Raw genomic sequence first — 26,470 nt, 5'->3', positions numbered from 1 at the left:
CAATGTTATGACTTAAAGGCCTAAAAGCTGCTGAAAATACGGTATTTTGGTTTTGTGGGGAAAGGGCAGGGGAAAGATTTATAAAAGTTCTACATTCACTGGAAACCAAATCCAAATCCAAATGTATAGTATGAAATAAGAGAGGGGGAAAATATGATGTACAAGATATAGTCTTAGCGAAATGACCACCTCCTCTTTGCCATGTCCAAGATCCAAAAATCTGAGCAAAAAGACATTTGGTGAATTTTGTTGACTCCTCTTTTTCCCCTTTCTGATAATTTGTATTCCTGACCCCCACTTCCAATTTAGGCATGTTTCAAGTCTATGTGGGTATTAATGGAAAAAACTACTTAATAAAAACACTTAACTTTTCATTATAGGTTATAAACTCTTCAGCTTAACATCTAAAACTATTTACTGATGTTTGAAGAGATTCACCCTAGTGTAAATAAAGGTGTTTTAAAAACTAACTCAAAATGATGAAAAGTAGTTCAAATTTATTTAAGATTGTTCTTGGTTACTTTAAAAAGAAAAACCAAACTTCACAGAAATGTGGTTACAAAAATTAAGTTCCTCACGGAGGTAACCTACGTGTGATCAGCATCAGTAGTCAATCAACATGGAAATGCCAAATAACTGTGCAGTACTGTTGTGCAGGTCCCCTACAGTTTGCAATGAAGCAAAAAACTTTATACTTTATTTAAGAAAATCCAAAGCAATTTATTTGGTCAAGAAAGAACTTACAGTCTAGATTTATAATGCCTTTGTCATTCTTGCAGAGAGATATCCTCAAAAATCTTAAGATGAATTTTTGTTAAAGTAGCATGTGAACACATAACCAGTCGCATAACAAGTTTTTGTCACAAATTAGTTGTTACATAACAAAGGCTGACTCTGCAATGTGAAAAATGAATATTTTACCTTTAATCAGAATGAATTAAATGATTAAATAAAAATGTTTTCTTTCTTAAAAAAACACTTCCAATAATGTCTTGTGATTTTCTTTTAAACAATACCACTGCCAGGGAACAGACCAATGACCATTGCTGACACTCCGTCTATTGTGCACTGGATGAGGCCACACCCTCCCTAGTTCACTTTGAAGACTCTGTACACGCTGTTTTGGAACACAGTGGTGAAGTGAGGCCTGCCATCCTTGACGAGGATACTACACAGGGAAGGTTTGGCAGCATTCACAGGGTCTTCCACATCCCAGATTTCAAGCATACTGCAACCAGGCCTACAAGAATAGTTGTTACACATGTGAAAAATACACACCAAAACCTTAAAAACCACAAATGATCAATTAACATCAACTGGCTTCTTTCAGTGAAACAAAAATGTTACCTGTTTGTTTTTTAATATCTTAACCAACATTTAGTAGGAATTAAGATGGCATTTGAGAATATTTTGCCGCCATCTACCATTTCCTCAAATCAGGGGCAATGTCCCAATGATCATAATAAATGCTGAATAAAAATGACAAGAAGGAAAAAAATCACTTTCTACATTAAGTACTGATTTGGTTTTATCTTTTCTGTCACCCTCTAAACTTGAGGCACTAAACACAGTCACTGTGAGTGGCCTCAAAGAAAAGTCAGAATGAGACTACGATCTGTTCTCTGTTCCAAGTGATCTTGGAAGCCCAGAAACTACACAGAAGGCTACAAACTGCTGGGACGAGCACACCAGAACAGCCACCACTGCCTAGCAAGTCTGGGGAGAGGTAGGGGTCGTGTTTATAATTTTAAGTTTCCAGAAGGCAAAAACAGTTCTTCATTCTCACCATGACACACAATCCCTGGACTCCTCCGTTGTATTCCCTGTACAGGCTACACTCTTCTTCCTATGCCATCCCCAACCCCCTTGGAAAATCAACTCGCCTCTGCATCCCTCTTCTACTCCTGACGCTTCAGGTCATCAAAGATCTTGCCCAGCCCAGCCTCAGCCTTGGATTGCTCCCAATAACAGCAGCATTCATTCCTACTTAGCTGCCAAGGCTCCCCACAAACTGAGGTCACCCCCCACTGCAGCTTTTCTAAACCTTTTTACTCCTCCTCCTCCTCCCAAGGTTCCTCTGGCCCCATTCTCTCAGCTGAGAAGACATTTCATGGAAGGATCCAAATTCGAAATTTCTGTAATTCATAGAAACAGCTGAAGGCATTTACTGAAAGCTGCCCCTTCTCCCCTCCTCTTCTCACTTCATGAAGATGCCTTCCAGCCCGTTCTCCTCCTTCATCCTGTCTCAGGAGAAGAGGTGCCCTTCTCCTTGCCAAGGTCCATCTCATCTTCTTGGACAGATCTTCCCCTCTATCATTCCCACTCACTCTTACCTTCTGGATGCTTCTCTACGCCCTACAAACACATCCGTGTCTCCGCCAGCTCTCATCCTAAATCTCTTCTCCCTTTTGTGGATAACTCTTTGAGAAGGCCATCTACAACCCAATGGGATATCCCAAATGGATCTCAAGAGGTCTCAAATTAAGCCCATTATCTTTCTTCCACACTTCTCTGTTACTCTGGAGGATACCACCATCCTCCTGGTCACCCAAGCTCACAACCCGGATCTTACTGTCAACTCCTCACTCTCTCCCTCTGCACTTAGTTGCCAAGTCCTAAGGCTTCTCCCTTCTACCTCTCCTATTTGCCCCCTCTTCTCCTCTGACACGAGAACAATAGTGGCCAGACTGGCTCAGTGCTCCATCAACCATCTACTTCTGAAAAAAGAGAAAGCAGGCCAGGCTGTCTGCGAGTTCCTGCGAGTCCACAAGACTAGAAGTCACCTCGGGTAGCTCAGTGCCCTCAAACTGTTCCCTGGTCAGTTTTCTAGCATGAAGCTTCGTTTCCCAGAACTCGATTTCCTGTTCTAACACATGATATTCACTCAATGATACAAGGGGCTTGGGGACAACAATCACAGGCTGCACCTCTAGAGTACTTGACAGTCTGCCAAGAGCTTATCCTTACAACCACCCAGGGAGGCAAGAGGAGGACAGTGAGCCAGGGGTTAAATGAGCTACTTAGGGTCACATAGCTATTAAGTGTGTGAGGCTGGATTTAAACTCAGTCTTCCTGACTCTAGACTCAGTACTCCATCCACTCCCTCACTTGGCTACCTGGGGACAGATTATGAGTGGATAATAAGTTCCTTTTTTCCCCCCCTGGGGCAATGAGGGTTAAGTGACTTTCCCAGGGTCACACAGCTAGTTAAGTATGAAGTGTCTGAGGTCAGATTTGAATTCAGGTCCTCCTGAATTCAGGGCTGTGCTTTATCCACTGTGCCACCTACCTGCCCCAGGATGATAAGTTCTAATAAGAATCTTCTGTAAGTTAAAAGACTAGAGAATGTTACTACCTTTGCTTACTCCTCCACATCTTCTAGCCCTTATCCTCTTATTTCATCCCTGGTGTTCATTCCTGGAAGGCTGATGGTTAAGGCTTTATGAAGATGCAGGTCCCTAAGAGTTAGGACTCTGCAAACACTGACAGTTTATCTTTATATTTTATATTCACTTGAATACAAATTAGTAAAAATGTAGCTCTAGTTTGCTATTTTTCCTGTGTACTAATGAAGTGCATTCTGCATAAAATATTCTGAATGTTTCTTTTTTTTCTTTTTTCTGTTTTTTGGTTGTTGTTTTTTAAGTGACTTGCCCAGGGTCACACAGCTAGTAAGTGTCAAGTGTCTGAGGCTGGATTTGAACTCAGGTCCTCCTGAATCCAGGGCCGGTGATTTATCCACTGTACCATCTAGCTGCCCCCTGGATCTTTATTTCTAAAAAATCAATTATCGGCTACTGTGATAGATTAGATTCTTCTCACCAATACAACAGTACAAGAAAGTTCCAAAGGACTCATGATGGAAAAGGCTCTCAAAATCCAGGGGAAAAACAAACTGTGAAATATGGATGCTGATTGAACCATACTATTTCTTTTGGTTTGGGTGCTGTTGTTTTTCTTTTTTGAGTTTTTTTTTCCTTTTTTTGCTCTGATTCTTCTCTTACAACATGACTAATGCAGAAATATGTTTAATGTTATAAAACACCTATATCAGATTACCTGCTGTCTAGGGGAGGGGGGGAGGGAGGGAGAAAAATTTGAAATTGGAAATCTTATATAAACAAATGTTTCTTTCTACATGTAACTGGAAAATAACAAAATGCTTTTATCAGGAAAAAATTCAATTATTGGGGGTAACTAGGTGGTGCAGTGGATAAAGCCCCGGCCCTGGATTCGGGAGGACCTGAATTAAAATGCATCCTCAGACACTTGACACTTACTAGCTGTGTGACCCTGGGCAAGTCACTTAACCGTCATTGCCCCCGCCCCCCCCAAATCAATTATGCACAAAGGGAAATGAAATGTCTTGGCTCAAGGATTTCGGAAGATGGTTTTCAGCAAATCCTAAGACATACACATAAGGACCTTGAGAGCCGAGGACACTCAACTTTTTTGAGCAGATTTCAGGATGGCCTAGCTCAACCCCTTTCTCTAGAATCTACAGGCACCACACAAGTAACAAACTGACTGGAATTCTTTGTTTTAATTCAGGACATTTTCCTACAATAACATGCTTAGAGCTGGGGCAGCAGCATGTCCTTTCATTTCCCCCTCATGTGAACCCTTCCTATGAATCATAACTTTAGATGTAAAATGGATAATACACCTGAAAATTCTATCTACTTAGGTGATGTCTACTATTAACCGATTCATGTAAATAGACTGTGTTCACCCCAAAATACTTGGGAGTAAAATATTATTATTGTGGAATAATAAATCCCAAAGAACTGAATATGAAACTGTCAATACGAAAATTAAATTTATCATTCAAAAAAGAAATGGAACTGAATACTCACTTAGTTCTTACAAGGCACCATGCCTCTTCTAAGATGTAATAATTCACATGCAATTGCAATAGTTTGTCTCTTACTTCTTTAGCTGTTTTTCGACTATAGACAGAATAAACTATCTTAATTCTGGCCCTGTTAAATATAAACAGATAAAAAAATTTTACATGAATCGTAACACAAAATAAAGAAATTACAAGTAATTTCCAATGACTCAAAGAATTAGTTGTTTAGTGTCAATAACAAGAGGTCTTCCATGGAATGAGCCACGGAACTGTGCTCTGTTGGCCTTGTGGTGTTCCACATTAATCTCAATGACTGAAGGCCAAGATGAACTGCCCAACACTAAGTAGCTCATCAGCTTTTCACTGGACAGACTTTTCCTCCTCTTCTGATTGTTAAGTTCTTTCCTGGAACTTCCATACCCATGCTAACCACACTTACCTCTCACCTTTGCCCCTGCACATAGGTGCTCCCATCCCAACCTCCCCCATCAGAACAGAAGCACTTTGGAAGGAGGGACCACAGCTTAGCAAGAGGACCTGGAACAGAGCAAGTATTTAATGAATACTCATCTAGTTACTTATAGAGAAGGGAAGAGTGCTGTACAGATCCAAAAGTAGTCAATAATCAGGAGCACTATCTGAATTTTGGGTGTCATATAGAATCAATTATTATCTAGAAAACGACTTCTTACTTTACTAAAATTACTACACATTATGCCTATACCTATTCATTATCCAAAAACATTTGAGGGGGAATAGAAAGGGAAAGTCCATGGAAAATGAAACAATTCAAATTAAAAAACAAAAATATATGAATAGATCAGAAAAATAAATTTACTGAACAACTGATATGAGTGGAATAATGTGGCTAAGTATGAAATTTAGCTTTAAGCCTTCTGGGATATAAGTAAAGAGGGAAATGTATCGAGTTATATGGCTCATATTATCTGATAAAAATAACAATGTTAAATTAATCCAGAGAAACACTTATTTGGCAGTAAATTGTAGGAGAACTTAAACACATCCTATTAAAAAGGACATTAACATGAAGGTAAATGTTTCAAACATTTTGATTTGTGAAAGATAAAAAAGTGTTCAAATCAACATTTTTTCCAAACTGAATTACCATACAACTGAAAATAGAATATTAAAGATTAATTCAGTGAGAGCTAAAAAGAATATTGCCTAGTTACCGGCCCACTGCTCACTAGGGTAGGCATTAATGCATTATTTTTGGCAAGGAAATGGGGGTTAAGTGACTTCCCCAGGGTCACACAGCTAGTAAGTGTCAAGTGTCTGAGGCCACATTTTAAATCAGGTCCTCCTGAATCCAGGGCCAGTGATTAATCCAGGCAGCAGCTCTTTTGACCCTTGAGTTCAGAGCTCTTGGTCTACAAGGCCAAAGTGGGAGAAGCAAACAAAAACACTTCAACTACACTCCTACAGAAGACCCACAGACACTGCGAATGATACTGGTGTATTTTGCAGTTTGGGAAAAAATATATCACATTTTACTGGCTTGGAGAAGAGCTGGGCTTGGGAGACTTGCTTCTTCTCTTTCCCTGAAAGTAAATGTAACAGGTAATCACTAACTCATTCTGCCTCAATGTCTCAGAGGAGAAATTTTCCTTAAGTTTGTTGAGGGCTAAGAGGCTTTAATGCCTTCTTTCTCTAGCTAACCATAAGTACTGACTAATCTCTTAATAGTGTTTGGTAATGGCAAAACTGGAGCCATAATGTAAGGCCCTCAATGGGGGTCCCAAGGATCATCAAGCTGATATGACAAGGCTTCTCCTTCCCTCAGCTGGTCCTCCACCTGGCCTGTCGCCACGCTCCTTACCGCCTGAGACAACGCATGGCTGGTGTGGAGCTCTAGGAAGCATTTCCACTTCACCTTCCACAGCCATTCGAGTCTCCGGAGAAGTTGATTCCCCACTGGGAATGAGCTGCATGACTAGTGAGCAGGTGAGTCAAAACTCAACTAGCTCATGAAATCTAGCCAGTCCCAGGCCCCAGACAAGACCATTAGTCTGACAAAATTTTGAAACACATTGTGTGGGCCATTTGTATTATCAAAAGTGGATCTAGGGACAGCTAGGTGGCACAGTGGATAAAGCACCAGCCCTGGAGTCAGGCATACCTGAGTTCAAATCTGGCCTCAGGCACTTAACACTTACTAGCTGTGTGACCCTGGGCAAGTTACTTAGCCCTCATTGCCCCCCAGATACACACACACACAAAGTGGATCTAATTATGGCCAGGACAGAGGTTGTAACCCTTCAGGGGATCTCTTAAAAAAGTAACTCCAACAAGTGATTCATCAAACATTTTCCCTCCCCTTTTAGATGCCCCAGTGCTATTTGTTCCAAAGAAAAATGGGAAATTAAGAGCCTACTGTGATTAGATTGCCACTAATGGCATCACCACCAAGAAAGAGTGCTTCCTGGTTCTGTGACCTGACAGACCAGTTGGCAGGGGCAGATTCATCAAGGCAGACCTCTTTTCATGCAATTTGTTCCAGGCAGGGAAGGAGAACCGAAGGAGATGCTTTTCCAGGCCCAGGAGAGCCCATGTGAATAAAAGGCCTGTTGGGGCGGCTTATCTCATGACATGCTTCCCTATTCCTGGGACCCTGCCCAGCATTCCTTTCTTTCCTTCAAGTCATTCTCTAGAGCCTGTGCTATTACCATCTATCTACTTGTCAAACCTCAGATATGCCAATCTGAGAAGAATGTGAAGTGGCTAAAGTGGTTGTGTGGGGCCACCCAAGGTCAAAAACTATGCAACCCTTCCTTAGCTTGGCTGTCATTACATTAATTAACTCATGACATTCAATCAGCTATAGCAACTCCAGACTTTCTTTTAGTGGACCACAGAGGCAGAAGGAACAGGTGATGTCACGTCACCTCAGCCCTATTTGGATGGAGTCGATCTGCCAGAGTTCACCATGGAGATGGTGAATCAAATATTGCTGCTGGGGAGTGGAGCATCCTCTCACAGGCCACAATGTCCTCCCTCCTGAGACCCAGGGGAACTAGACAGGTGAACAAAACCTGAGAGAGACCATCTGTAATCAAAAGCACAGACTTGGGGTATATAGGTACCATTTCCAGGAATCATACTGCCTCATCGTCCATGCAAATGTCAAAGGACCTTCACACTACCTGTAAGCTTAATCACTCAAAGTACTATAATGAATCAGATCTGGTTGATCTTTCATATTCAGAAGATGTAGTTTCCCTATCACATATTTTTCCCAGATGTCTCAATATGAAGGCAAAGGCAATGTTTTGTAAAAATCTAAATTTATATACTCAACAAGTCAGTTATATATGCAGGCCTTTCTAGAGGCTGTAGCCAGTTCATGGTCTCACAAGTGTAACTACAACTTGATCGGATGCAGGTGTAGGATGTCTTTGCTCACCCTTAATTGTTTACTCTACAATCTTACATGATAACCGCCTGCCCACTGAGAAAGAGTCTCTCTCTATCAGATGAACTCATACATGTGAGAGTGTAATGGTACAAACTTCTTGACAAAGCTGGGAGAAGATGCTCTATCTCTGCCAGGATACCTAAGCCAGCCCACAACCTATCATCCCTTGTAAAAAGCTCATCATTTGAAAAGAAGCTTTCCTATAACCTAGGGTTTAAATCATTCCTAATATACCGCTGTTCCTTCTTATCAATAATAATTAATTTGTGGAATAATGCCAAATACCTCAATCCTCCGTCCTCATAATGTGGGTGATTGACAATAGGGCGAAGTGTAGACAGTTTGACACTTGCCATTGTAGGCATGGCCCCTGCAAAAACAGCATCTGAAAAACAAGATTATACTATTTAAAAGAAAAACTTCAAATTCCCAAATTTTAAAAAATGTAGTATTTCAAAATATATGTTAAAATTAAAATAAAAGTTAACTATAATTGCACTTAAAATCAAATGACCAGACAGACTCTTTGATGCTTTCAATTGAGCTTATCATTAACTCTCTAGGGTAGACAATAATCTATCCTATTTTAAAACTCATGCAAAATGACCCTAGAAATGTCCTCCCATTTAAGTCTCCCAATGCTTGAAAAACTCCAGGAATATACATTCCATCTGACAGGGTGCAGCCGTGCAAGTAGAAGCCCTCAGACTGACCACGGTTGAGCATAACACTGGTTTGTGAAGCCAGTTATAAATGTCAGGCAGAAGCCAACTTGCCTTTGTATCTACTTAGGTCTTAGTCAATCCTCACCCATTTTTGAATAAATGTTCATTTCCTGCTGGTTATAACTTTTGTGGTTTAAGTTCTATAGTGAGTTTCAATATCTTTTTTTTCTTTAAACAATGGGAAAATGATATCATTATTTAACCTTTAATTGATCATTGTTTAGCTTTTTTGCATTTTTCTAGTTTTATCTTTCATGATCACACTAACCCTTTGTTTGGATTAGAACTTACCCCATGCCACTGTGAAAAGTCACTAATCTCATTCTCTTCTAACTGTATTATAAGAAATTGAAAATAGCTTTTCTACAAACAAAATCAATGCAACTGGGATAAGAAGGGAAGCTACCAACTGAAAACTATTTGCAATGATTATTTCTGATAAAAGTTTGAGATCTCAAATATATAGGAACTAACAACTGTATAAAACCAAAAGCCATTCCCCAAAGATAAGTGGTTAAATGACATGAATAAATACTGCAACCTATTAATATATGAAAGACTGCTCAAAATCATTAATCACAAAAGAAATAAAAGGCAACTGGAACATTACCTCACACTCAGAAAATTGGTAGGGATAACAAAAGATGGAAATGGTCAATGATGAAAGTATGACAGGCACATTAATACACTTTGGATGGAGCTATTAATTCATCCAACCATTCTCGAAAACAATTTGGAATTACATTTTTATAAAGGGCTAAAAACCTTCATAACCCTTTGAGAACCCTGAGTTCTCACCAAAGTCCCATTTATACCAAAATATTCATAGGCAATACATTTTGGGAACAGCAAAGAACTAGAAAAGTCAATTGATCAGAACTAAAGACATATGAGTCACTCAGTGATGAGATCTAGAGGGGACTAGCCCGTGAGGGAAAGGGAACTGGAAATCCCACTGGGTTCAGTCATCTATCCCTTCTCTCATGAGATTACTCAGGGCAAAGACACAGGCCAGCTGATCTCTGTTTCCCCCAACATATGAAGACTAAGGATGTCCAGCTGCCTTGCCACAAGGTTATGTGCTAAAATGGAAGAAAAGGTACCAAAGAGTGAGAAGGAAGACCAAAAATTGCATGACAGGGAATAGAAAAGAAATGCTGAAGGAGGAAATCTGAGAGAAAATCTGAATAAAAACCTAGCACACAGAAGCAAAGGGACTGCCCTTGAAGAGGGAACCAAGGTCCCAGAAAGAACTTGACAAAACCCTGAATCCTCTCCTGGAGGAAATAAGACCAGAAAATGGTCCAGAACTTCTGAATACGAACAACAGACTGATAGACTGCATAGATTCAATTCTATCTATTCAAGTTACAAAAAAGAAATGCCAAATTCCAAACAACAAAGGATGTATTTGTTCCATTTTATAATTTCACTAAACAGTGTACAAGCATGCAGGAAAAAGACCTTCAAGTATGAGTGAAACGAATTCAGAGACAAGAATATGATAGCACCTTCTGAAAAGCAAAGGAGTTCAAGCTGAAACCCAAAATAACATATCCTAGAAACCTTCAACAAAACAAAAGCATATGGCAAATTTTTGTTTCATTATCACCCCAACCCAACCCTGTAAACCTCCACAGATGAACAGAATTTTTTCCTGAAAATACTCCCAAAAAGGAGAAACATATGAAAGGCTTAAAAAGTACCATTATGAGGAAAAGATGAAATAATTAAACCAATTCTTTCATGTTAAAGATTCTTGATTTAAAAAAGAGAAACAATTCTGTGGTAAGAAAGGAAAAAAGGGGATTGATAATTAATGCCAGAGACTTTTATTCTGAAAAAGGAACTTAAAGAAACAGAACAACAGAAGAGCAAAGAGTTGAATTCACTTTTCCTTAAAGGCCTATAAGCTTCAGAATATCAATCAGTGAATCATTATCTTTTGTGGAAGTAAATACTAAGAGTAGAGCAGAGCAAGTGATGTACAATAAGTAGGTGGAGAATGAAGGGGATTGGGTCTCATAACTTGGGACACACAATGACTCCCCAGATACCACAATACTTCGATTCAACATCCCTTCTTGAATCAATTGATATTTCTATGGGTAAGTCATAAGAGAAATTAGGGAAGATAAGGTAATTTTGATAAAGGTAACAAAAGAGAAATGGGATAAAAAGCTAAGATCAAACCTATCATTCCAAAAGTTTTATTCATGAAGAAGAGTGGAGGGAAAACTAAGGGTATATTCCATGAATCATGAAATAATATTCTGAATATACTCTAAGGGAAGAGTAATAATGAGGACAAAGCAAGAAAAACTTCTTTGAAAGGGGTGCAACAAGAGAAAGTTAATTAAAATAAGAGGTTGGATGAAGAGGGAGGGAAAATTTTGAACCACCTGCTTAACTAGGTGGGGAAATAGAAGGGGAAAAAGAGAAAGGATGGTTTGTAGAAATGAAAAACAAATTAGAAAAGTAGATCTGAATAGGGGTGGGGGAAGTACAAGGAGAAACTGCAAAGAGACTAAGATAAAATAGTAATAGCAATAGTAATCACAAGGAAAAAGAACAACCTAAAAGAGAAAACAGGAAAAAAAAATCATATAAGGAAATTGAGGAAAATCCAAACCCAAACATTGTAATGTGAATAGGTTATACTCCAAATAAAACAAAAAAAGGAGGAAAATGGATAAGAAAAAAATAAGGTTTTTTAATTTAAAAAGATATAAAAATAAAGATACTTGAAGAATGTAAATGAGAGACTAAAACAAAATTTACCACACAATAGAGGATTCCAAAAAACAGAACTGTACATTAAACAATATACTTGTTTCTCTGCATTACATGGTAGCTTTATGTGTGTGTGTTCTGTATTAGGGCACAGACTATAAATAAAAGTAAAAACATGGAAATTTTATTTATTTTTATTTTATTTTAATTTTTGTTATTTTATTATTTTCCAGTTATATATAAGGATAGTTTTCAACATTTGTTTTCACAGGATTTTTAGTTCCAAATTTTTCTCCCACCCTCCATTCCCTCCCTCCTCCCTAAGATGGAAAGCAGTCTGATATAGGTTGTATACGTACAATCACATTAAACATATTTCTACATTAGTCATCTTGTGAAAGAAGAATCAAGAGCACAAAAAACTTCAAAAAAAGAAGGGGGAAAAACAGTCCAAAAGTTGAAACAGTATGGTTCAATCTGCATTCATAATTCACAGTTCTTTTTTCTGGATGTTGAGAACATTTTCTTTCATGAGTTCTTTGAAACTGTTTTGGATCATTCACTGCTGAGAAGAGCCAAGTCTATCCCCACTGTTCATCACACAATGTTGCTGTTACTGTGTACAATGTTCTCCTGGTTCTGCTCCTCTCAGTCAGTAACAGTTCATGTAAGTCCTTCCAGGTTTCTCTGAACTCCTCCTGCTCATCGTTTCTTACAGCACAATGGTATTCCACAATAGTATTCCATTACATTCATATACCACAACTTGTTGAGCCATCCCCCTATTGATGAGTATTCCCTCGATTTCCAATTCTTTGCCGCCACAAAGAGCGCTGCTATAAATATTTTTGTACATGTGGATCCTTTTCCCTTTCCTGTGATCTCTTTGGGATACAGACCTAGCAGTGGTACCACTGGGCCAAAGGTATGAACAGTCCCATAGCCCTTTGGGCATAGTTAATACGTGAAAAATTTAAACATTCTTTTTAAAATGTAATAAAATAGGAAGGACTAGGGGCAGCTAGGTGGTGCAGTGGATAAAGAACCAGCCCTGGATTCAGAAGGACCTGAGTTCAAATTTGGCCTCAGACACTGGACACTTACTAGCTGTGTGACCCTGAGCAAGTCACTTTATTCCCATTGCCCCACAAAAAAGGAAGGGTTATAGGAGCAAAAAGGAAAATTTACTGACCTAAATGGAGATTTGATAATATTATGAATAATGTATATGGGTCAATGAACAAATAATAAAAACATTAACTATGAAAGCAAATGAATGCAAACCATTTATAAAGTGGTTTTTTTAAAAAATGTATGTGCTTTCCAAAGCAAAGGACAGAAAGCATCATCAAGGAGGAAAGAGTGAAGCTATGAGAGAAGACATGCTGGCCTGGTAGAAGGGCTCTGAAATGTGGTATGGCTTCAGTCATGGACACTAGATATAGCTGACTGTCTGCACTCACCAATTTGGACAGCTCAGCCTTAGACAACTAACAAAAATTTCTTGGATGCAGCTAAAACAGTTCTCAGAGGGGAAAAAATTTATTTCTTATAGGAAACAATAAAATAAAAAATAACTATTCAAGTATGCAATTAAAAAATAAAGAAATCAATATATAAACACAAACTAAAACAAAAGAACAAATATTGAAAACCAGGTGAGAAAGATAAAATAGTAAACAAAGAGACTGTAGTATAAACAAAACTAAAAGTAAGTTCTTTTAAAAGGCTAACAAAACTGATTAACTCTTCCTTTATAATCTATCCTGATCAAAAAAGGAGGAAAACGAAAATATGAAAATTTAAAATGAACAAAATTAAATCACAACAGAAAAGAAATAAAAAATTAACAAGATTTATTATATACAAAAACATGCCAGCAAAACCAAGAATTTAGAAGAAATGGATGATTACCCTAAAAAATTTTAAAAAGAAATCCAGACGAACAAACAAAAACCAGAGGTCTTAAATGACTCAATCTCAGAAAATGAAACTGAAGTAAATGGATTACAATTAAACTAATTAGATAAAAACACTGACTCAGTGATTTATAGAGCAACTCTATCAAGCATCTAAGGGCAAAGTACTTTATCAAAGACAAAGAAATCAGTATTATAAACTAAAATTATTCTCAAAAATTCAAATAAAAACATCCTACAAAACTCTTTTAATGACAAAAAAAAGTTCTGATGTCAAAAACAAGAAAGCAAACCAAAGAAGCAGAGACCAATATTATTACTATAAGGATATACTATAATTTTCCTTGGCCCTAGCAAAAAGACAACAACTATATACACAAAAAAATTACAACCAAGTTGGGGTGTAATTGTTGCTCAATATTGGGGGGGGGAATAGCATAATTATCATATTAAAACAAATGCACCTCAAATCACATGAATTTCTTAATACATGCAGAAAGGAAGGTTGGACAAAGTATAACTCCTGTTTGCTTGTGGTAAAAATCCTTGGAAAACACAGGTGTTGGAGGAGTGGCATTTGTTTTACATAAGCTGTGGCAATTTGCATTTAAAGGGTGACAGGATAATAGATTTAGAGACCCACTAAACTTCAGAGGTAAGCCTAGTCAAACTTTCCATTTTACAGATAAGGTTCAGTACCTTGGCCAGGATCACAGGGCTACAAGGTAGCTGAAGCAGGACTTAAATGCATGTCATCCTAGCTCCAGGGTCTGGCAATCTTGCACTACACCATGCCGGTTTATAAATGCTGCCCCTGGAATCGGCTTAGTCTGCAGGACTGGGACTTGAACCACTGTTCTAGATTCCTTGGAGCCCAGAACAGAAAGAATTCAATCTATGGGGAGCTGATGCACTGGAGATTCAACAGAACTTTAAAGGTTCCTATGGGAGGGGGAGGGGAACAGTTTCTACTTTAGGCAATTATTTAAAATGTCCTTTTGAAATCGTTTTTATTACGTTTTATAATCCGTGACTGTTTTCAGTAGGTTCCAATTCTAAATTCCAATCCCTGGACCAGCCTGAATTTAGCTACTCTAGAATACCTGGAATAGTTGGCAGCAGGACTAGATTGCAATGACTTGGCATGAAGTCTCCAATGGCACGTCCCAGGGATCTGTACATGGCCTTGTGCCATGGAACATGCTTGTCAGACCTACGCATAGATAAATAAATGGCAAGCCAATCACATAGGTATGGTACATAAAGCTGGAACAGGAAGCTAAAATACTGGATAGCAGAGTCAAGATTCAAAAAGATCATGAGTTCGATCACTGGGCTAAATTGAAAAAGCGAAAATTTAATGAGACGACACCTTGCCAAGTACAAGACAGGGGAGGCATAATTAAATGCTAGTTTCTCTGAAAAGCATCTGGAACTTAGTCCCTTACAAGCTTTGCCTGCAAGAAAACAAAAGTGACTGTGAGCTGCCTGCCTAAAGATTCACTGCCCTCATTTATGAAGAAGCATGGTGCAGGTTGCACTCTCCCATGGCCAGCAGCACCATGTCCAGGCTGGGGCACTAGATTTTAGGGAGGATAAACTGGAGCCCATCTAAAGGAATGCTACCAGCACGGGGATGGACCATAAGGCCATACTGGAACTTCATTTCTTGGACAGGATTACTAAGCAAACGGATGAAGGGATGATGCGGATTGAGTCAAACATCTGGGCAGGTAGGTGGTGGAACAATTCTTTTTTCTGCTATGGTTTCAAGGAGACTACCCCTGATGCAAATGTTTCCACTCTAAAACCCTGTGATGGTAGAGGGTGCGAAAGGTCACAGCTACCTACCCACCTGAAGAGCAGTATTCATTGCCTCTGGCCCCCCAGGTCAGAAATACATCTGGGGGAAAGACATGGTGAGGCACACTTCCATTGAACCTAAGATGTCTGTAACAATTCTAACTGTATCAAACTGCAGTGCTCTTAGACAGGGGATTATCTATCTACGGAAATACTCAGGCACAGGCTGCATGACCTCTTAGCAGAGGTGTCAGACACTTGGCCTTGTAGTTCTGATCAGATTTTCATGTGCTGATGGATTACTAAATGTATATGCAAATATATGTGATGTGCAGCCTGCAGGGATTCTTATGGATGGTATAGTGGCCCATGTGACATTGGATAGGAGTCTCGATGCTGTTTAAAAGTGTAACAGGCTGCCTTGAGAGGTGGTCATTCCCCTGCTTAGAGTTCTCTGTGCCGAGGCTGGACGGTCACCAGACTGGACAAGATAGTGGCTGCAGAAGAGGGCGTCTTCCAACCCTCCAATCCTCTAACTCTTTGTTTTGTTTTTGTTTGTTTGTTTTATCTATTTTTATTTTCCCAAATTACATGTAAATACAAATTTTGACATTTTTTTTAAACTTTGTGTTCCAAATTCTCTTCTTCCTTCCCTCCCCCACCAAGAACTCAAGCAATTCAATATAAGCTATACATGAGTAGTCATGCAAAACACTTCCACATTAGTCCAGGTTGTGAAAGAAAACAGATAAAAACAAAACTTAGAAAAAGGAACTAACAAAGAAACAAAAAAAAATTTATGCTTCGATCTATATTCAGACACCATCAGTTCTCTCTCTGTAGATAGACTGTATTTTTCCTATGACATTCAGAGTTGTCTTAGATCATTGCATGGCTGAAAATAAGCAAGTCATTCACAGCAGATCATCTTACACTATTGCTGTTATTTTGTATATGGTACATTTCATGTTGCATCAGCTCATATAGGTCTTCTGGGTTTTTTCTGATAGCATCCTGCTCATAATTTTTATAGTAAAACTACATTTATATAGTACTTTAAAGAGAGATTCTCTTACAATAAATCCAGGAGGTTGATTCTTTTTTTTTTTTTTTGGTGAGGCAATTGGGGTTAAGTGACTTGTCCAGGGTCACACAGCTAGTAAGGTGTTAAGTGCCTGAGGCAGATTCGAAACTCAGGTCCTCCTGAAGCAGGGCTGGTGCTCTATCTGTTGCATCAACTTAGCTGCCCTCAGGAGGTTGATTTTGAAACAACAGTAATAGATAACATTTATATAGTACTTTATACCTGATGAAGAATTTTTATTCTCAATAGCCCAGCAAAGTACCATATGTCTTATCATGAATCACTTCTCATCATCATCATCAAGTCATCCTCACTGTCATCAATAAATCCCCATCTTTATCCAATCATCATCATCATCATCATCTTATATTACTCTTACCTCTGCTTCAAAATTTTTCAGTTACTATCATTAACTGTTTCCTTCATCTATTCCCTTCCCCCATGATATTTACTCTATTTTCTATCTTCTTTCACCCTCTCTCTCCTCAAAAGGGATTTGCTTCTGACTGCCCCCTCCCCCAATCTTCCCTCCCTTCTTTCACCTCACCCTCCTTATCCCCTTCTCTTCCTACTTTCCTACAGGGTTAGATAGATTACCATACCCAATTGAGTGTGTATGTTATTCCCTCCTTGAGCCAACTCTGATGAGATTAAGGTCTTTCCTGCATCACTCTCATTTCTCTTCCCATTTTTTCCTCTACCTCTCTTACTTTATCTTCAAAGTCCTTTTTGGGCCCCTCTATGGCCCGAGACCAATTCATCTTTTTCTTGGAGGCTTTGGATGTAGGAGCCTTGATGTTGCTATCCTCTTCTGAGGGTGCACCTCGATCTTCCTTGTCACTACAGAAACTTTCTATGGTCAGCATCTTTCTCTGTCTGCTCCGCTTGCCCCTCTTTTACTTGACTTTTAACTCCTTCTTAAAGTGGGGCACTGTTTCCAGGCTGCACTAACCCAAGCTTCGGGGGGGGGGGGTCTAAGATGGTACAATTTAACGAGGGGCATGTTCTGCACTTACCTGGCCTGTTCTCTGGTCCGTAGATAACCCCAGGCCAACCTGCTAATTAACCAGGCAGCAAGACTTTGTGTGTTGTGGTTGTTAGCTCCAATGAGCCTGCTCCCCTCCCCAACCAGGGCTACCGCCAGTCAAACCTATTTTCTGGTTCCCAGCATGGGGGAAACCCCCAAGTTCTGCCTCAGCTCCAGTAGAGACCCCAGTAATTGCTCCCCCCTGCCCCCTGGCCCTGGCCAACTGCTCAGCCCTCTCACTAGACCACAAGCATAGTTCCAGAAGACGCTGGCACTGCAGCTGATTTAGAGGCTCCAGGGTTCTCTGTCTCTGACAAGTTCTGCCTGGGACTGGATCTGTGTCAGCACGACCATGGGGTTGGGCTCCACTCCCACCCTGGCACAGGTGACTCCTTCTAGCTGACATTTGGCTGGAAAACGATCTCAGCCCATTCTTTTGCTTCAGGAATTATGCTATGGCATTATTTGGAGGTTTTTCGGAGTGATCATGTCATGAGTTCTGAGAGCTTACTATGAATTCAGTTATTTGGAGTATCGAGCTTTGTTAGTTTTGTGCTGCTGATATGTTTGCTTGTTCAAGAGTTGGCTCTGAGTATCAATCCTGTAACTCTTTGATAAACTATAGGTGAACTGATTAACTACAAGGTAAAGATTATGAAAGAGGCAGCTTTGTGGCTAAATAGATAGAGTGCTGGACCTGGAGTCAGAAAGACCTGAGTTCAAATGTAGCCTCAGATACTTGCTGGATGTGTGACCCTGGGCAAGTCACTTAACTTCTGTTTGCCTTAATCCACTGAAGAAGAAAATGGCGAACCACTGCAATATCTTTGCCCAGAAAACCCATCGATAGTATTGGCATTCTAAAGGCCACAGGGCCACAAATAGTTGAATATAATGAACAACAATGAAAAACAATGAAGATTATGACTGAAGGAAAGCCCGAGCATCAATGACAGGCTAGAAGAACAGTGGGGCAGAGAGGGAAAAGAGGTCACAGTAGCGCTTGTGTTAGAGGGAAATACCCAGGTTAGGGTAACACTGGGATGGTGCTGGAGGCCCTCACTTTGGCTGTGCTAGGCCTGTTACCTGCAGATTCCTGCATTATGCAAATTCTTCTTTTAGCTTGTCTGCTTTCTGGAAGCTGTTAGGACTAAAAGAATTCATCACCCTCTCTTCAACTCAGTGACAGATTTAATTTAGCGGTGGTCCTCAGACAACTGACCTATAGTCTTTGGGCTCACAGTTGAAGCCGAACTGAATATGACAGAGTTTACAATCCACTGGCACAAAGCTTTGCGAATTGAATAATTGAACTATACCACAATGCAAAAAAATTAGTGTGGGATAGTGGAGAATAATGGATTTTCAGGAAGAAGACCTCTGTTTAAATACTTATTACCTATGTGACCTTGGGCAAACTGGCTGCTCTGAACTTCAGAGTATCACATACAGAGAGCTAGTTCAACTTCCTTTTTTTTCTTTATTTTAAAACTTTTATTGATTTTTTTACAACCCAGTAATTTCTTGATATATCCCTCTACCCCCCTGGCATTAAAACCTTCCTTTAAAACAAAGAAAACTAATGAAAGAAAACTGACTGGACAATCTGTACCATTAGTCTCTGAAGTCTCTCCTAAAAGGTTATCCTATCCTCCTTATACAACAGGTACAAGAGAAGCTACTAAATAAGGGAGGTTGGGCTGTATCACTGAGATCTGCTATCCTTTTCAGGTCCTAGGTTTCTATGGATATCCTAATTCTTCTATGAGTTTAATACCTCTGAAGAGGATGATTTTTTGTGCAGTCAGCTTCCCTGTTTGGTGTTACTTGAGAGCCAAACTGGAAGATCTCCTCCAAAAGCATGTTTCTCACTGGGTTCCTTCACAACCTGAAAGGTGACTATTATAGAATCAAAGTCATTGTGACAAGACCCATTCATTTCGATTTGTGTTCCCAGAGCCTAACACACTGTAAGTGCTAAGAAATACTAGCTGAATAGAAATGACTTATTTTTTGGATTGTCCTTGATCTCTGTGAGGAAGAACACATTAAACCTCTCTAATGGATCAGAGGTGGAGGGGTCCCAGAGGACAAAGACTACTCTGGCTATGTGCACATACTCCACAAGGCACAACGTCAGGGGAGCAAAGCTCCAGAACCAGTGGCCAGGAAGGGGGTGGGGCAGTGAAGTTGTGTATTTCACCTGGTTCTGGCCCCTCCCTTTAGTAGTCCTTTGAAGTCCTAGGATCTGAGACCCTTTCCTTTCCCTTACCATGTCTGGTGTTCTGCCTGATCCACTGGAGAAGCTCTTCCTGTGGGACATTGCTGAATTCTCCTATGACGTTCCATTGACTCTGAAGGTTTAGCCAACCTTGAATTGACATCACTGTTAGAAGGGCAAAGACAAAATTCTCAAAACGAACTCTGTCAAAGAGCCGGCCAAAGAGCTGAAATGAAAGAAATCATTCACTTAAAATTCATGTACAGAGTACTAGGGAGCCAATGACAAAAATCTCTCCTTACTGGTATAAAGCCAAGGCAGACCACCAAGGTGTAATATTATGCTATTCTCTTCTTTGAAAAAAAATGTAATTTGGAGGTTCAGGATGGATTCAGTTTGATCTTATTGATTTCTACTAGAGGAATAAGAAAAATACTACTTGAGAATATTTAATATTTCTACATATATCTTGGTTTAAAGGACCTAGTGAAATATAACTGCAACAACTAAGGGGAGAAGTATTTTAGAAACGAAATCTTTAATATTCTTGTGCCAAACATCCTATCATAGCTAGGGGAACCCCCCCCCATAAGTTAAGACTGCTTGCTTTCTGGGGTGTCTATGTTGTTCCAGTACAGCCACACCAGTTATCATGCTTATGCAGAGGCACTTTCCTGGTGATCACGACTCTTTGTGATCCCTTACTACCCAGATAATCTAAACAGCAAAGAACCGACACATTGGCACCATTTCCTGGGGATCCAAGCAGAAGCAAGTGCTTCTGGTAGTAGGTCCAGCTGAAGAGGATACTAATACCTAACTGTGGTCCAAACTGTGGAAGTAAATCTGATTGTTCAGAAAACTCATTAACAAAAATCTGAATTTCAGATGGTTGAATTCTGGGAGGGCAACCACTTTGTGATGATGCATTCATAGCTGAGGAGGAAAAAAATTGAAAAAATCTTAGGTTTCTTGAGATGATTTTATGTGAGAAGTCTTTGTAATGAAAAAAAAACAAAATTTTTAAATAATTCCATATTGCTTATTGTTTTGGAAAACTCAGCAAATCTCTGATACTAGTCATAGTTGTAGTTACAAAAGTAACAACTACTTACTGTTTAGAGGCAGATCAAGGAAGCCATAACACTCATGTGAGGTGTCAAAAATAGCTTCAGCCTCATAATGAAAATAGCAAGAAGAGCAAATGCAAATAGCTGCAATTCATGAAAAAACCAGCTACATAAAAGAAACAGAAAAAGGTTTATGTTTTCATTTATTATAAAATAAAGCAATGAAATATTTTGAGATTATTTCTTAAGCATTTAGATCAAGAATTTCAAAATTTACTATGAGTTTTTCATATACAAAAAGAAAAAATGGATTGCAGTTCATTCTTTAGTGATAAGTAATATAAAAAATTGATATCAAAAGACTGTCTTCTACAATAGAATGAATGCAAGTTCCTTGAGATAGGGATAGGTTTGTCTTTATCTCCAGGGCCTATCACAGAGCCTGGAACACAGGAGGTGCTTAATAAATGCTTGTTGACTGGTTGATGACTTGATTTAGCAAGCATTGATTATTCTCAACTTTTCTCTATGAAGCAAGGTAAAACTTATTTTTCTGCTGAGGAAAAGCATCAGGAATCAGAGCAGCGTGTCATCTATATTCCCATCCCGCCCCCAATCCAAAAGATCAAACTAAATTTCAAAACAGATACCAAATTTAGCATGACAGAGGATAAGTGTCAATTCCTCAAAGCCATATGGCTTTCGTGAGTATCAATAACAGCTATCTCTGAGTCGCTGCGACGTGGAGGCAACAGCAAGAGACTGAACTCAGAGCCAAACATGAGTTTTGTTTCCAGACGCCATGTGGCCATCAAGACAATCAGAAACTGAGTGTGAGATAGAACCCCAGGATTTAGAGCCAGAGAGGACTTCAGCGATCATCTCAATCTGACCACTTTATCTCACAGATGACGAAACTCATACAAGGAGAAATTCAGTGACTTACTTAATGACAGACAGTCATTGACCGAGCCACGACAGACTCAAAGGCCCTCTGGTTCTAAATCCAGTCTCTTCGAGCACCATAACTAATGCTATTTCTTCCGATGACACCATTAGTCACTAGGGCTCAAAATCTGAGTCACCTTTGACTCATTCCTTTCTGTTATTCCCAACATAACTGCCAATTCCCCTCGATTGATACTTTGCAATATCTTTTTGTATTCATCACTTGCTTTCAGTTCCCACTGCAGACAACTTGATTCATGCTTATCATGAACTATTGCCTTAGCATGATAGCTCCAGACTGCTCGTGGCCTCTAACCTCATTACCAATTCAAATGATCCAGATTACAAGCCAGAATAATCTTTCCAATGGACAGGTCCGAACAAATTCACAGCATAAAAGAGCTGGGGAGGGACCTCAGAGGCTGCCAGGGTCCAACACAAACCTGGACCAGAATTCCTTTATGCCATACCAAAGAGTGGTTCACAAAGTGAACAAATTTAATCCTTTTCCCAGATGACAGCCATCCAGACTATAGTGTCAGTAATTAGAAGGATCTAAATCTAATTGAATGATTGGACTAAAAGGGTAATCATTAATGATTAAATGTCAGTTTAGAGATACCTAAGAGTGGAGACAAGGTAGGAGGGTACCTTCCTTTGACTCTGGATTACTTTGTTATCCTCATGTTTACTGCCTCCATCAAAATGTGAACCCCTGGAGGGCAGGGACTATTTCTGCAGTCTCTCTTGTAGCATGTAGCACAGGGACAAGTACATGGTAAATGACAAAGCTTGTGGACTGACCAGAAAGAATCTGTCATGGCTGGACCACACACCTTACATTCAGCTTTCAGGTTTAAAAAGGACAGCGAAAAGCTAAAGAATATTCAGAAAATGACAGCAAGAAAGGAAAGGGGGTTTAAGTCTATACATAGGAGGCCATGCTAAAGGAATTAGAAGGGTTTAGCCCAAAGAAAAGATCAAACTAGGGCAAACATGATAGCTGTCTTCAAAAAGTTCTGGACTGCCCATGATGACATCTTTAAAATAAAGTTAAGGGCTAAGAGGAATGTACTGGAAGAAAGGGAAAGGGAGAGAGGTGGAAGGGTGTAAAAAAGCTCACATAAAAGAAACAAGGAAAAAGCTTATGGAATGGAGGGGAGAATGCGGAAGGAGTGGGGGGAGTAAGTGAGCCTTACTTCCATCAGAATTGGCTCAAAGAGGGAATAATATAAACACTCAAGTGGGTATAGTAATATATTTTGCCCTAAGGGAAAGTGGGAGGGGAAGGGGGAAAGGGTGGTGGGGAGAGGTGAAGGAAGGGAGGGCAGATTGGGGCGGGGGCAGTAAAAAAGCAAAACACTTTTGAGGAAGGTTAGGGTGAAAGAAGATAGAAAATAGAGTAAATATCAAGGGAGGGAATAGGGATGAAGGGTAATACGTTAGCAATAGTAACTGAAAGAAATGATGAGGATGCCATCAGAAGGTCCTATGAAAAATGCAAACATCAACAGAGGAAGAACTGATGGTATTTGAATACAGATTGAAGTATATATTTTGTTAGTTTCCTCCTTCTAAAGTTATTTTATTTTCTTTCACAACTTGACTAATGTGAAGTTGCTTGGCATAACTGCACATGTATGATTTATACTAAATTGACAGATTCCATAGGGAGGGAGGAAGAAAATTTAGAACGCAAAGTTTTAAAAAAAATCAATGTGAAGAAATGATGACCAGGCAGATTTCAGAGAAATCTTGGGGGACTCACACGAACTGATGCTGAGTAAGAGGAGCAGAATCAGGAAAACATTGTACACAGTATTAACATTTTGTGTGTTGATCAACTGTGATAGACTTGACTCTTCTCAGCAATACAATGGTCCAAGATAGTTCCAAAGGACTCAGGATGGAAAATGCTCTCCAAACCACCGCCCCCCCCCAAAAAAAAAGAACTGTGGAATTTAGATGCAAATTGAACCATACTATTTCTACTTTTTGTTTTCCTTTTTTGAGATTTTTCCCTTTTGTCTGATTCTTCTTTCACAGCATGGCTAATGTGCAGATATGTTTAGTGTGATTGTAAAGATATAAACTATATCAGATTACTTGCTGTCTTGGGGAGAGGGAGGGAAGGAGAAAAATTTGAAACTAGCAATCTTATAAAAACAAATGCTGAAAACCATCTCTACATGTAACTAGAAAATAAAAAAAGATTAAAAAAAAGAAAATAAAGTTCTGGAATGAGGGATAAGTTGTGTTTTGTTTTGCTTCAGAGACCAGAACCAGGTGCAATAGCTGGACATAGCACAAGGTAAATTTCAGTTTAATGTCAGAAAAACTTGCTAACAATTAGAACTGTCACAAGGTGGAATGGCTCACCTTCAAAGACAGCTAGAAGTCTTCTAGCAAAGCCTAAGTGACCATGGAAGGGGTATACTATAGTGGGCAACAGTGTACAAGTATGCGTTGAAAGACATCCCCAAAAGAGAAAAAGACCTATTTGTAAAAAAATATGTATAGCAGCTCTTTTTGTGGTTACTAAGAATTGGAAATCAAATGGATGCCCATCAATTGGGAAATGGCTAAACAAGCTGTGGAATATGATGGTGATGGAATATTATTGTGTTATAAGAAATGACATGTAGGATGATTTCAGAAAGACATGGAAAGACTTGCATGAACTGATGTATAGAGATAAGTGAGCAGAACCAGGAGAACATCGTGCACAGAGACAGCAATACTGTTTGATGAAGAATGATCCAAGACAATCCTAAAGGACTAACGATGAAGTATACTATCCACCTCCAGAGAAAGAACTGATATTGATTGAACACAGACTAAAGGATGTTATTTTTCACTCTCATTTTTTTATTCAAGTTTTCTTGTACAAAATGACAAATATGGTAATGTTTTACATAATCACACATGTATAACCCTTTCTGATTGCTTACTGCCTCAGGGAGTGGAAAGGGGAGGGAGAGAAGGAGGGATAAAATTTGGAACTCAATGAAGACTTGTTGACGTCAACTTGAGTGTCTTCATCTTCTTAGTTGGGCTCTTCTGGATGTTCTCTAAATTATGAATGTCCTTGCTAAAACATGGCTTCTGAGCTGAATACGGAAATCTAAGTGTTTTGATCAGAGCATAATGGGAAGCAGGATTATTCCCTCCTTCGTCTTAGATACTGTGCTTCTCTCACATGGGTGTCTCCGGAGACTTGGTCCTGAAACCTCTCTTCTTCCTTTACTATCTTCCTTGAGAACCCCATCATCAGCTTCCAAGGATTCAATTATGATTCCCAGGTCTTTATGTCCATCCTTAGTCTCTGTTCTGAACTCCAGTTCCATATTTCCACCATACCCAACGTCTTCCTTGACTCCACATGCACCCCACAGATCCCATCTATTGCCACATCTTATCAATGCTCCCTTTGCGACATCTCTCATAAGCCCCTCTCCATTCACACAGCCACTATTACCTCTATTCAGGATTTGATTACTTCTCACCTCGACCATTACAAGTCTTCTAATTGGTCTTCCTGACTCAAATCTCTCCCCACTCCCATCTATCTTGCACAAAGGTCTGACCATGCCACACTTTCCTAGCCCCTCTTAATAAGCATTATCCCTGTTACCTCTGGGATCAAATCTAATTTCCTGTTTGGCATTTACAGTTTTCCCACCTCTTTCCTCTCTTCCTATCGTCTAACGATGTTCTCCCTTTTATGTATTCTCATGGTCCAGTCACACAAGCCCACTTGCTCTCCCTTCATAATAATGCTCATTTCCTGTCTCTTTTCTTTTGTACCAGCTGTCTTCCATGCTTGGGATACTGTTCCTATTCACCTCCGTCTCACTCTCAAATACCACCTTTTCAAGATCTCATTCTCCCTAGCCATTTGAAACTTCCCTTTTGCCTTTCTTCTACTCTGTATCTTGCATGAGCCTGTTTACATCTTACTCTTACCACTAGTGGAGGCAGGCTAGGTAGCACAGCGGATAGAACACTGGCCCTGAATGGGAGAGGACCTGAGTTCAAATCTCACCTTAGACACCTACTAGCTGTGTGACCCTGGGCAAGTCACTTAATCCCGATTGACTTAAACATCTAGGGCCAACTCCAGTCATCCTGATGCATATCTTGCCATTGGACCCACATGGCTCTGGAGGAGAAAGTTAGGTTGGTGACCTTGCACAGCCTTCCATCACTTAGATCCAATTCAGTGCAAGTCATTATTTCATCCTAATGTCATAGTCCTCTTTGGAAATGAAGGACAAACAACAACAACAAGCCATGGCACAGAGTAAGCACTTAATAAATGTTTGTGAGTTAACTGAATGAATACAGACTAAAGTTGCATTCATTTTCTTGGCTAGCCTATCATACTGTAGACCCATAATGGGCTTACAATCCACAAAAACCTCAGGCATTTTTATGATGACCTCTCTATCATCTTGTACTTATGAAGTTCCTTTTCTGAATCCAGGAGTAAAACTTCATATGTATTTCAATTTAGTCTTATTAGATGGTGTCGAATGTTCTAACTTACTTCTACAATCTTTACAGTTGTATAATAATTGGTATTTATATATCATTTTAAGGTTTGCAAATATCTGATTTTTTGTTATCATAACTCTTGGAGGTAGATGCTA

The 26,470-nt window shown here is 39.4% G+C and overlaps 1 protein-coding gene across 1 annotated transcript in view; it reads right to left on the bottom strand.

Annotated features, from left to right (window-relative positions):
• Positions 1-1,089: 1,089 nt before the first annotated feature.
• LOC122735668 (probable C-mannosyltransferase DPY19L1) overlaps positions 1,090-26,470 on the bottom strand; it is a 130,581-nt gene continuing 105,200 nt past the window's right edge. Inside the window, 5 exon segments of the mRNA XM_043977402.1 lie at positions 1,090-1,240; positions 4,857-4,982; positions 8,574-8,673; positions 19,852-20,026; positions 20,916-21,031. Of these exon segments, the coding sequence (XP_043833337.1) occupies positions 1,090-1,240; positions 4,857-4,982; positions 8,574-8,673; positions 19,852-20,026; positions 20,916-21,031 (668 nt within the window).

The sequence above is a fragment of the Dromiciops gliroides genome, chromosome 1 (genome assembly GCF_019393635.1).
Source record: "Dromiciops gliroides isolate mDroGli1 chromosome 1, mDroGli1.pri, whole genome shotgun sequence".
Taxonomy (NCBI): Eukaryota; Metazoa; Chordata; class Mammalia; order Microbiotheria; family Microbiotheriidae; genus Dromiciops; species Dromiciops gliroides.
Note: the sequence above shows the minus strand (reverse complement) of the source record. Positions and strands in the feature narration are given on the sequence as shown.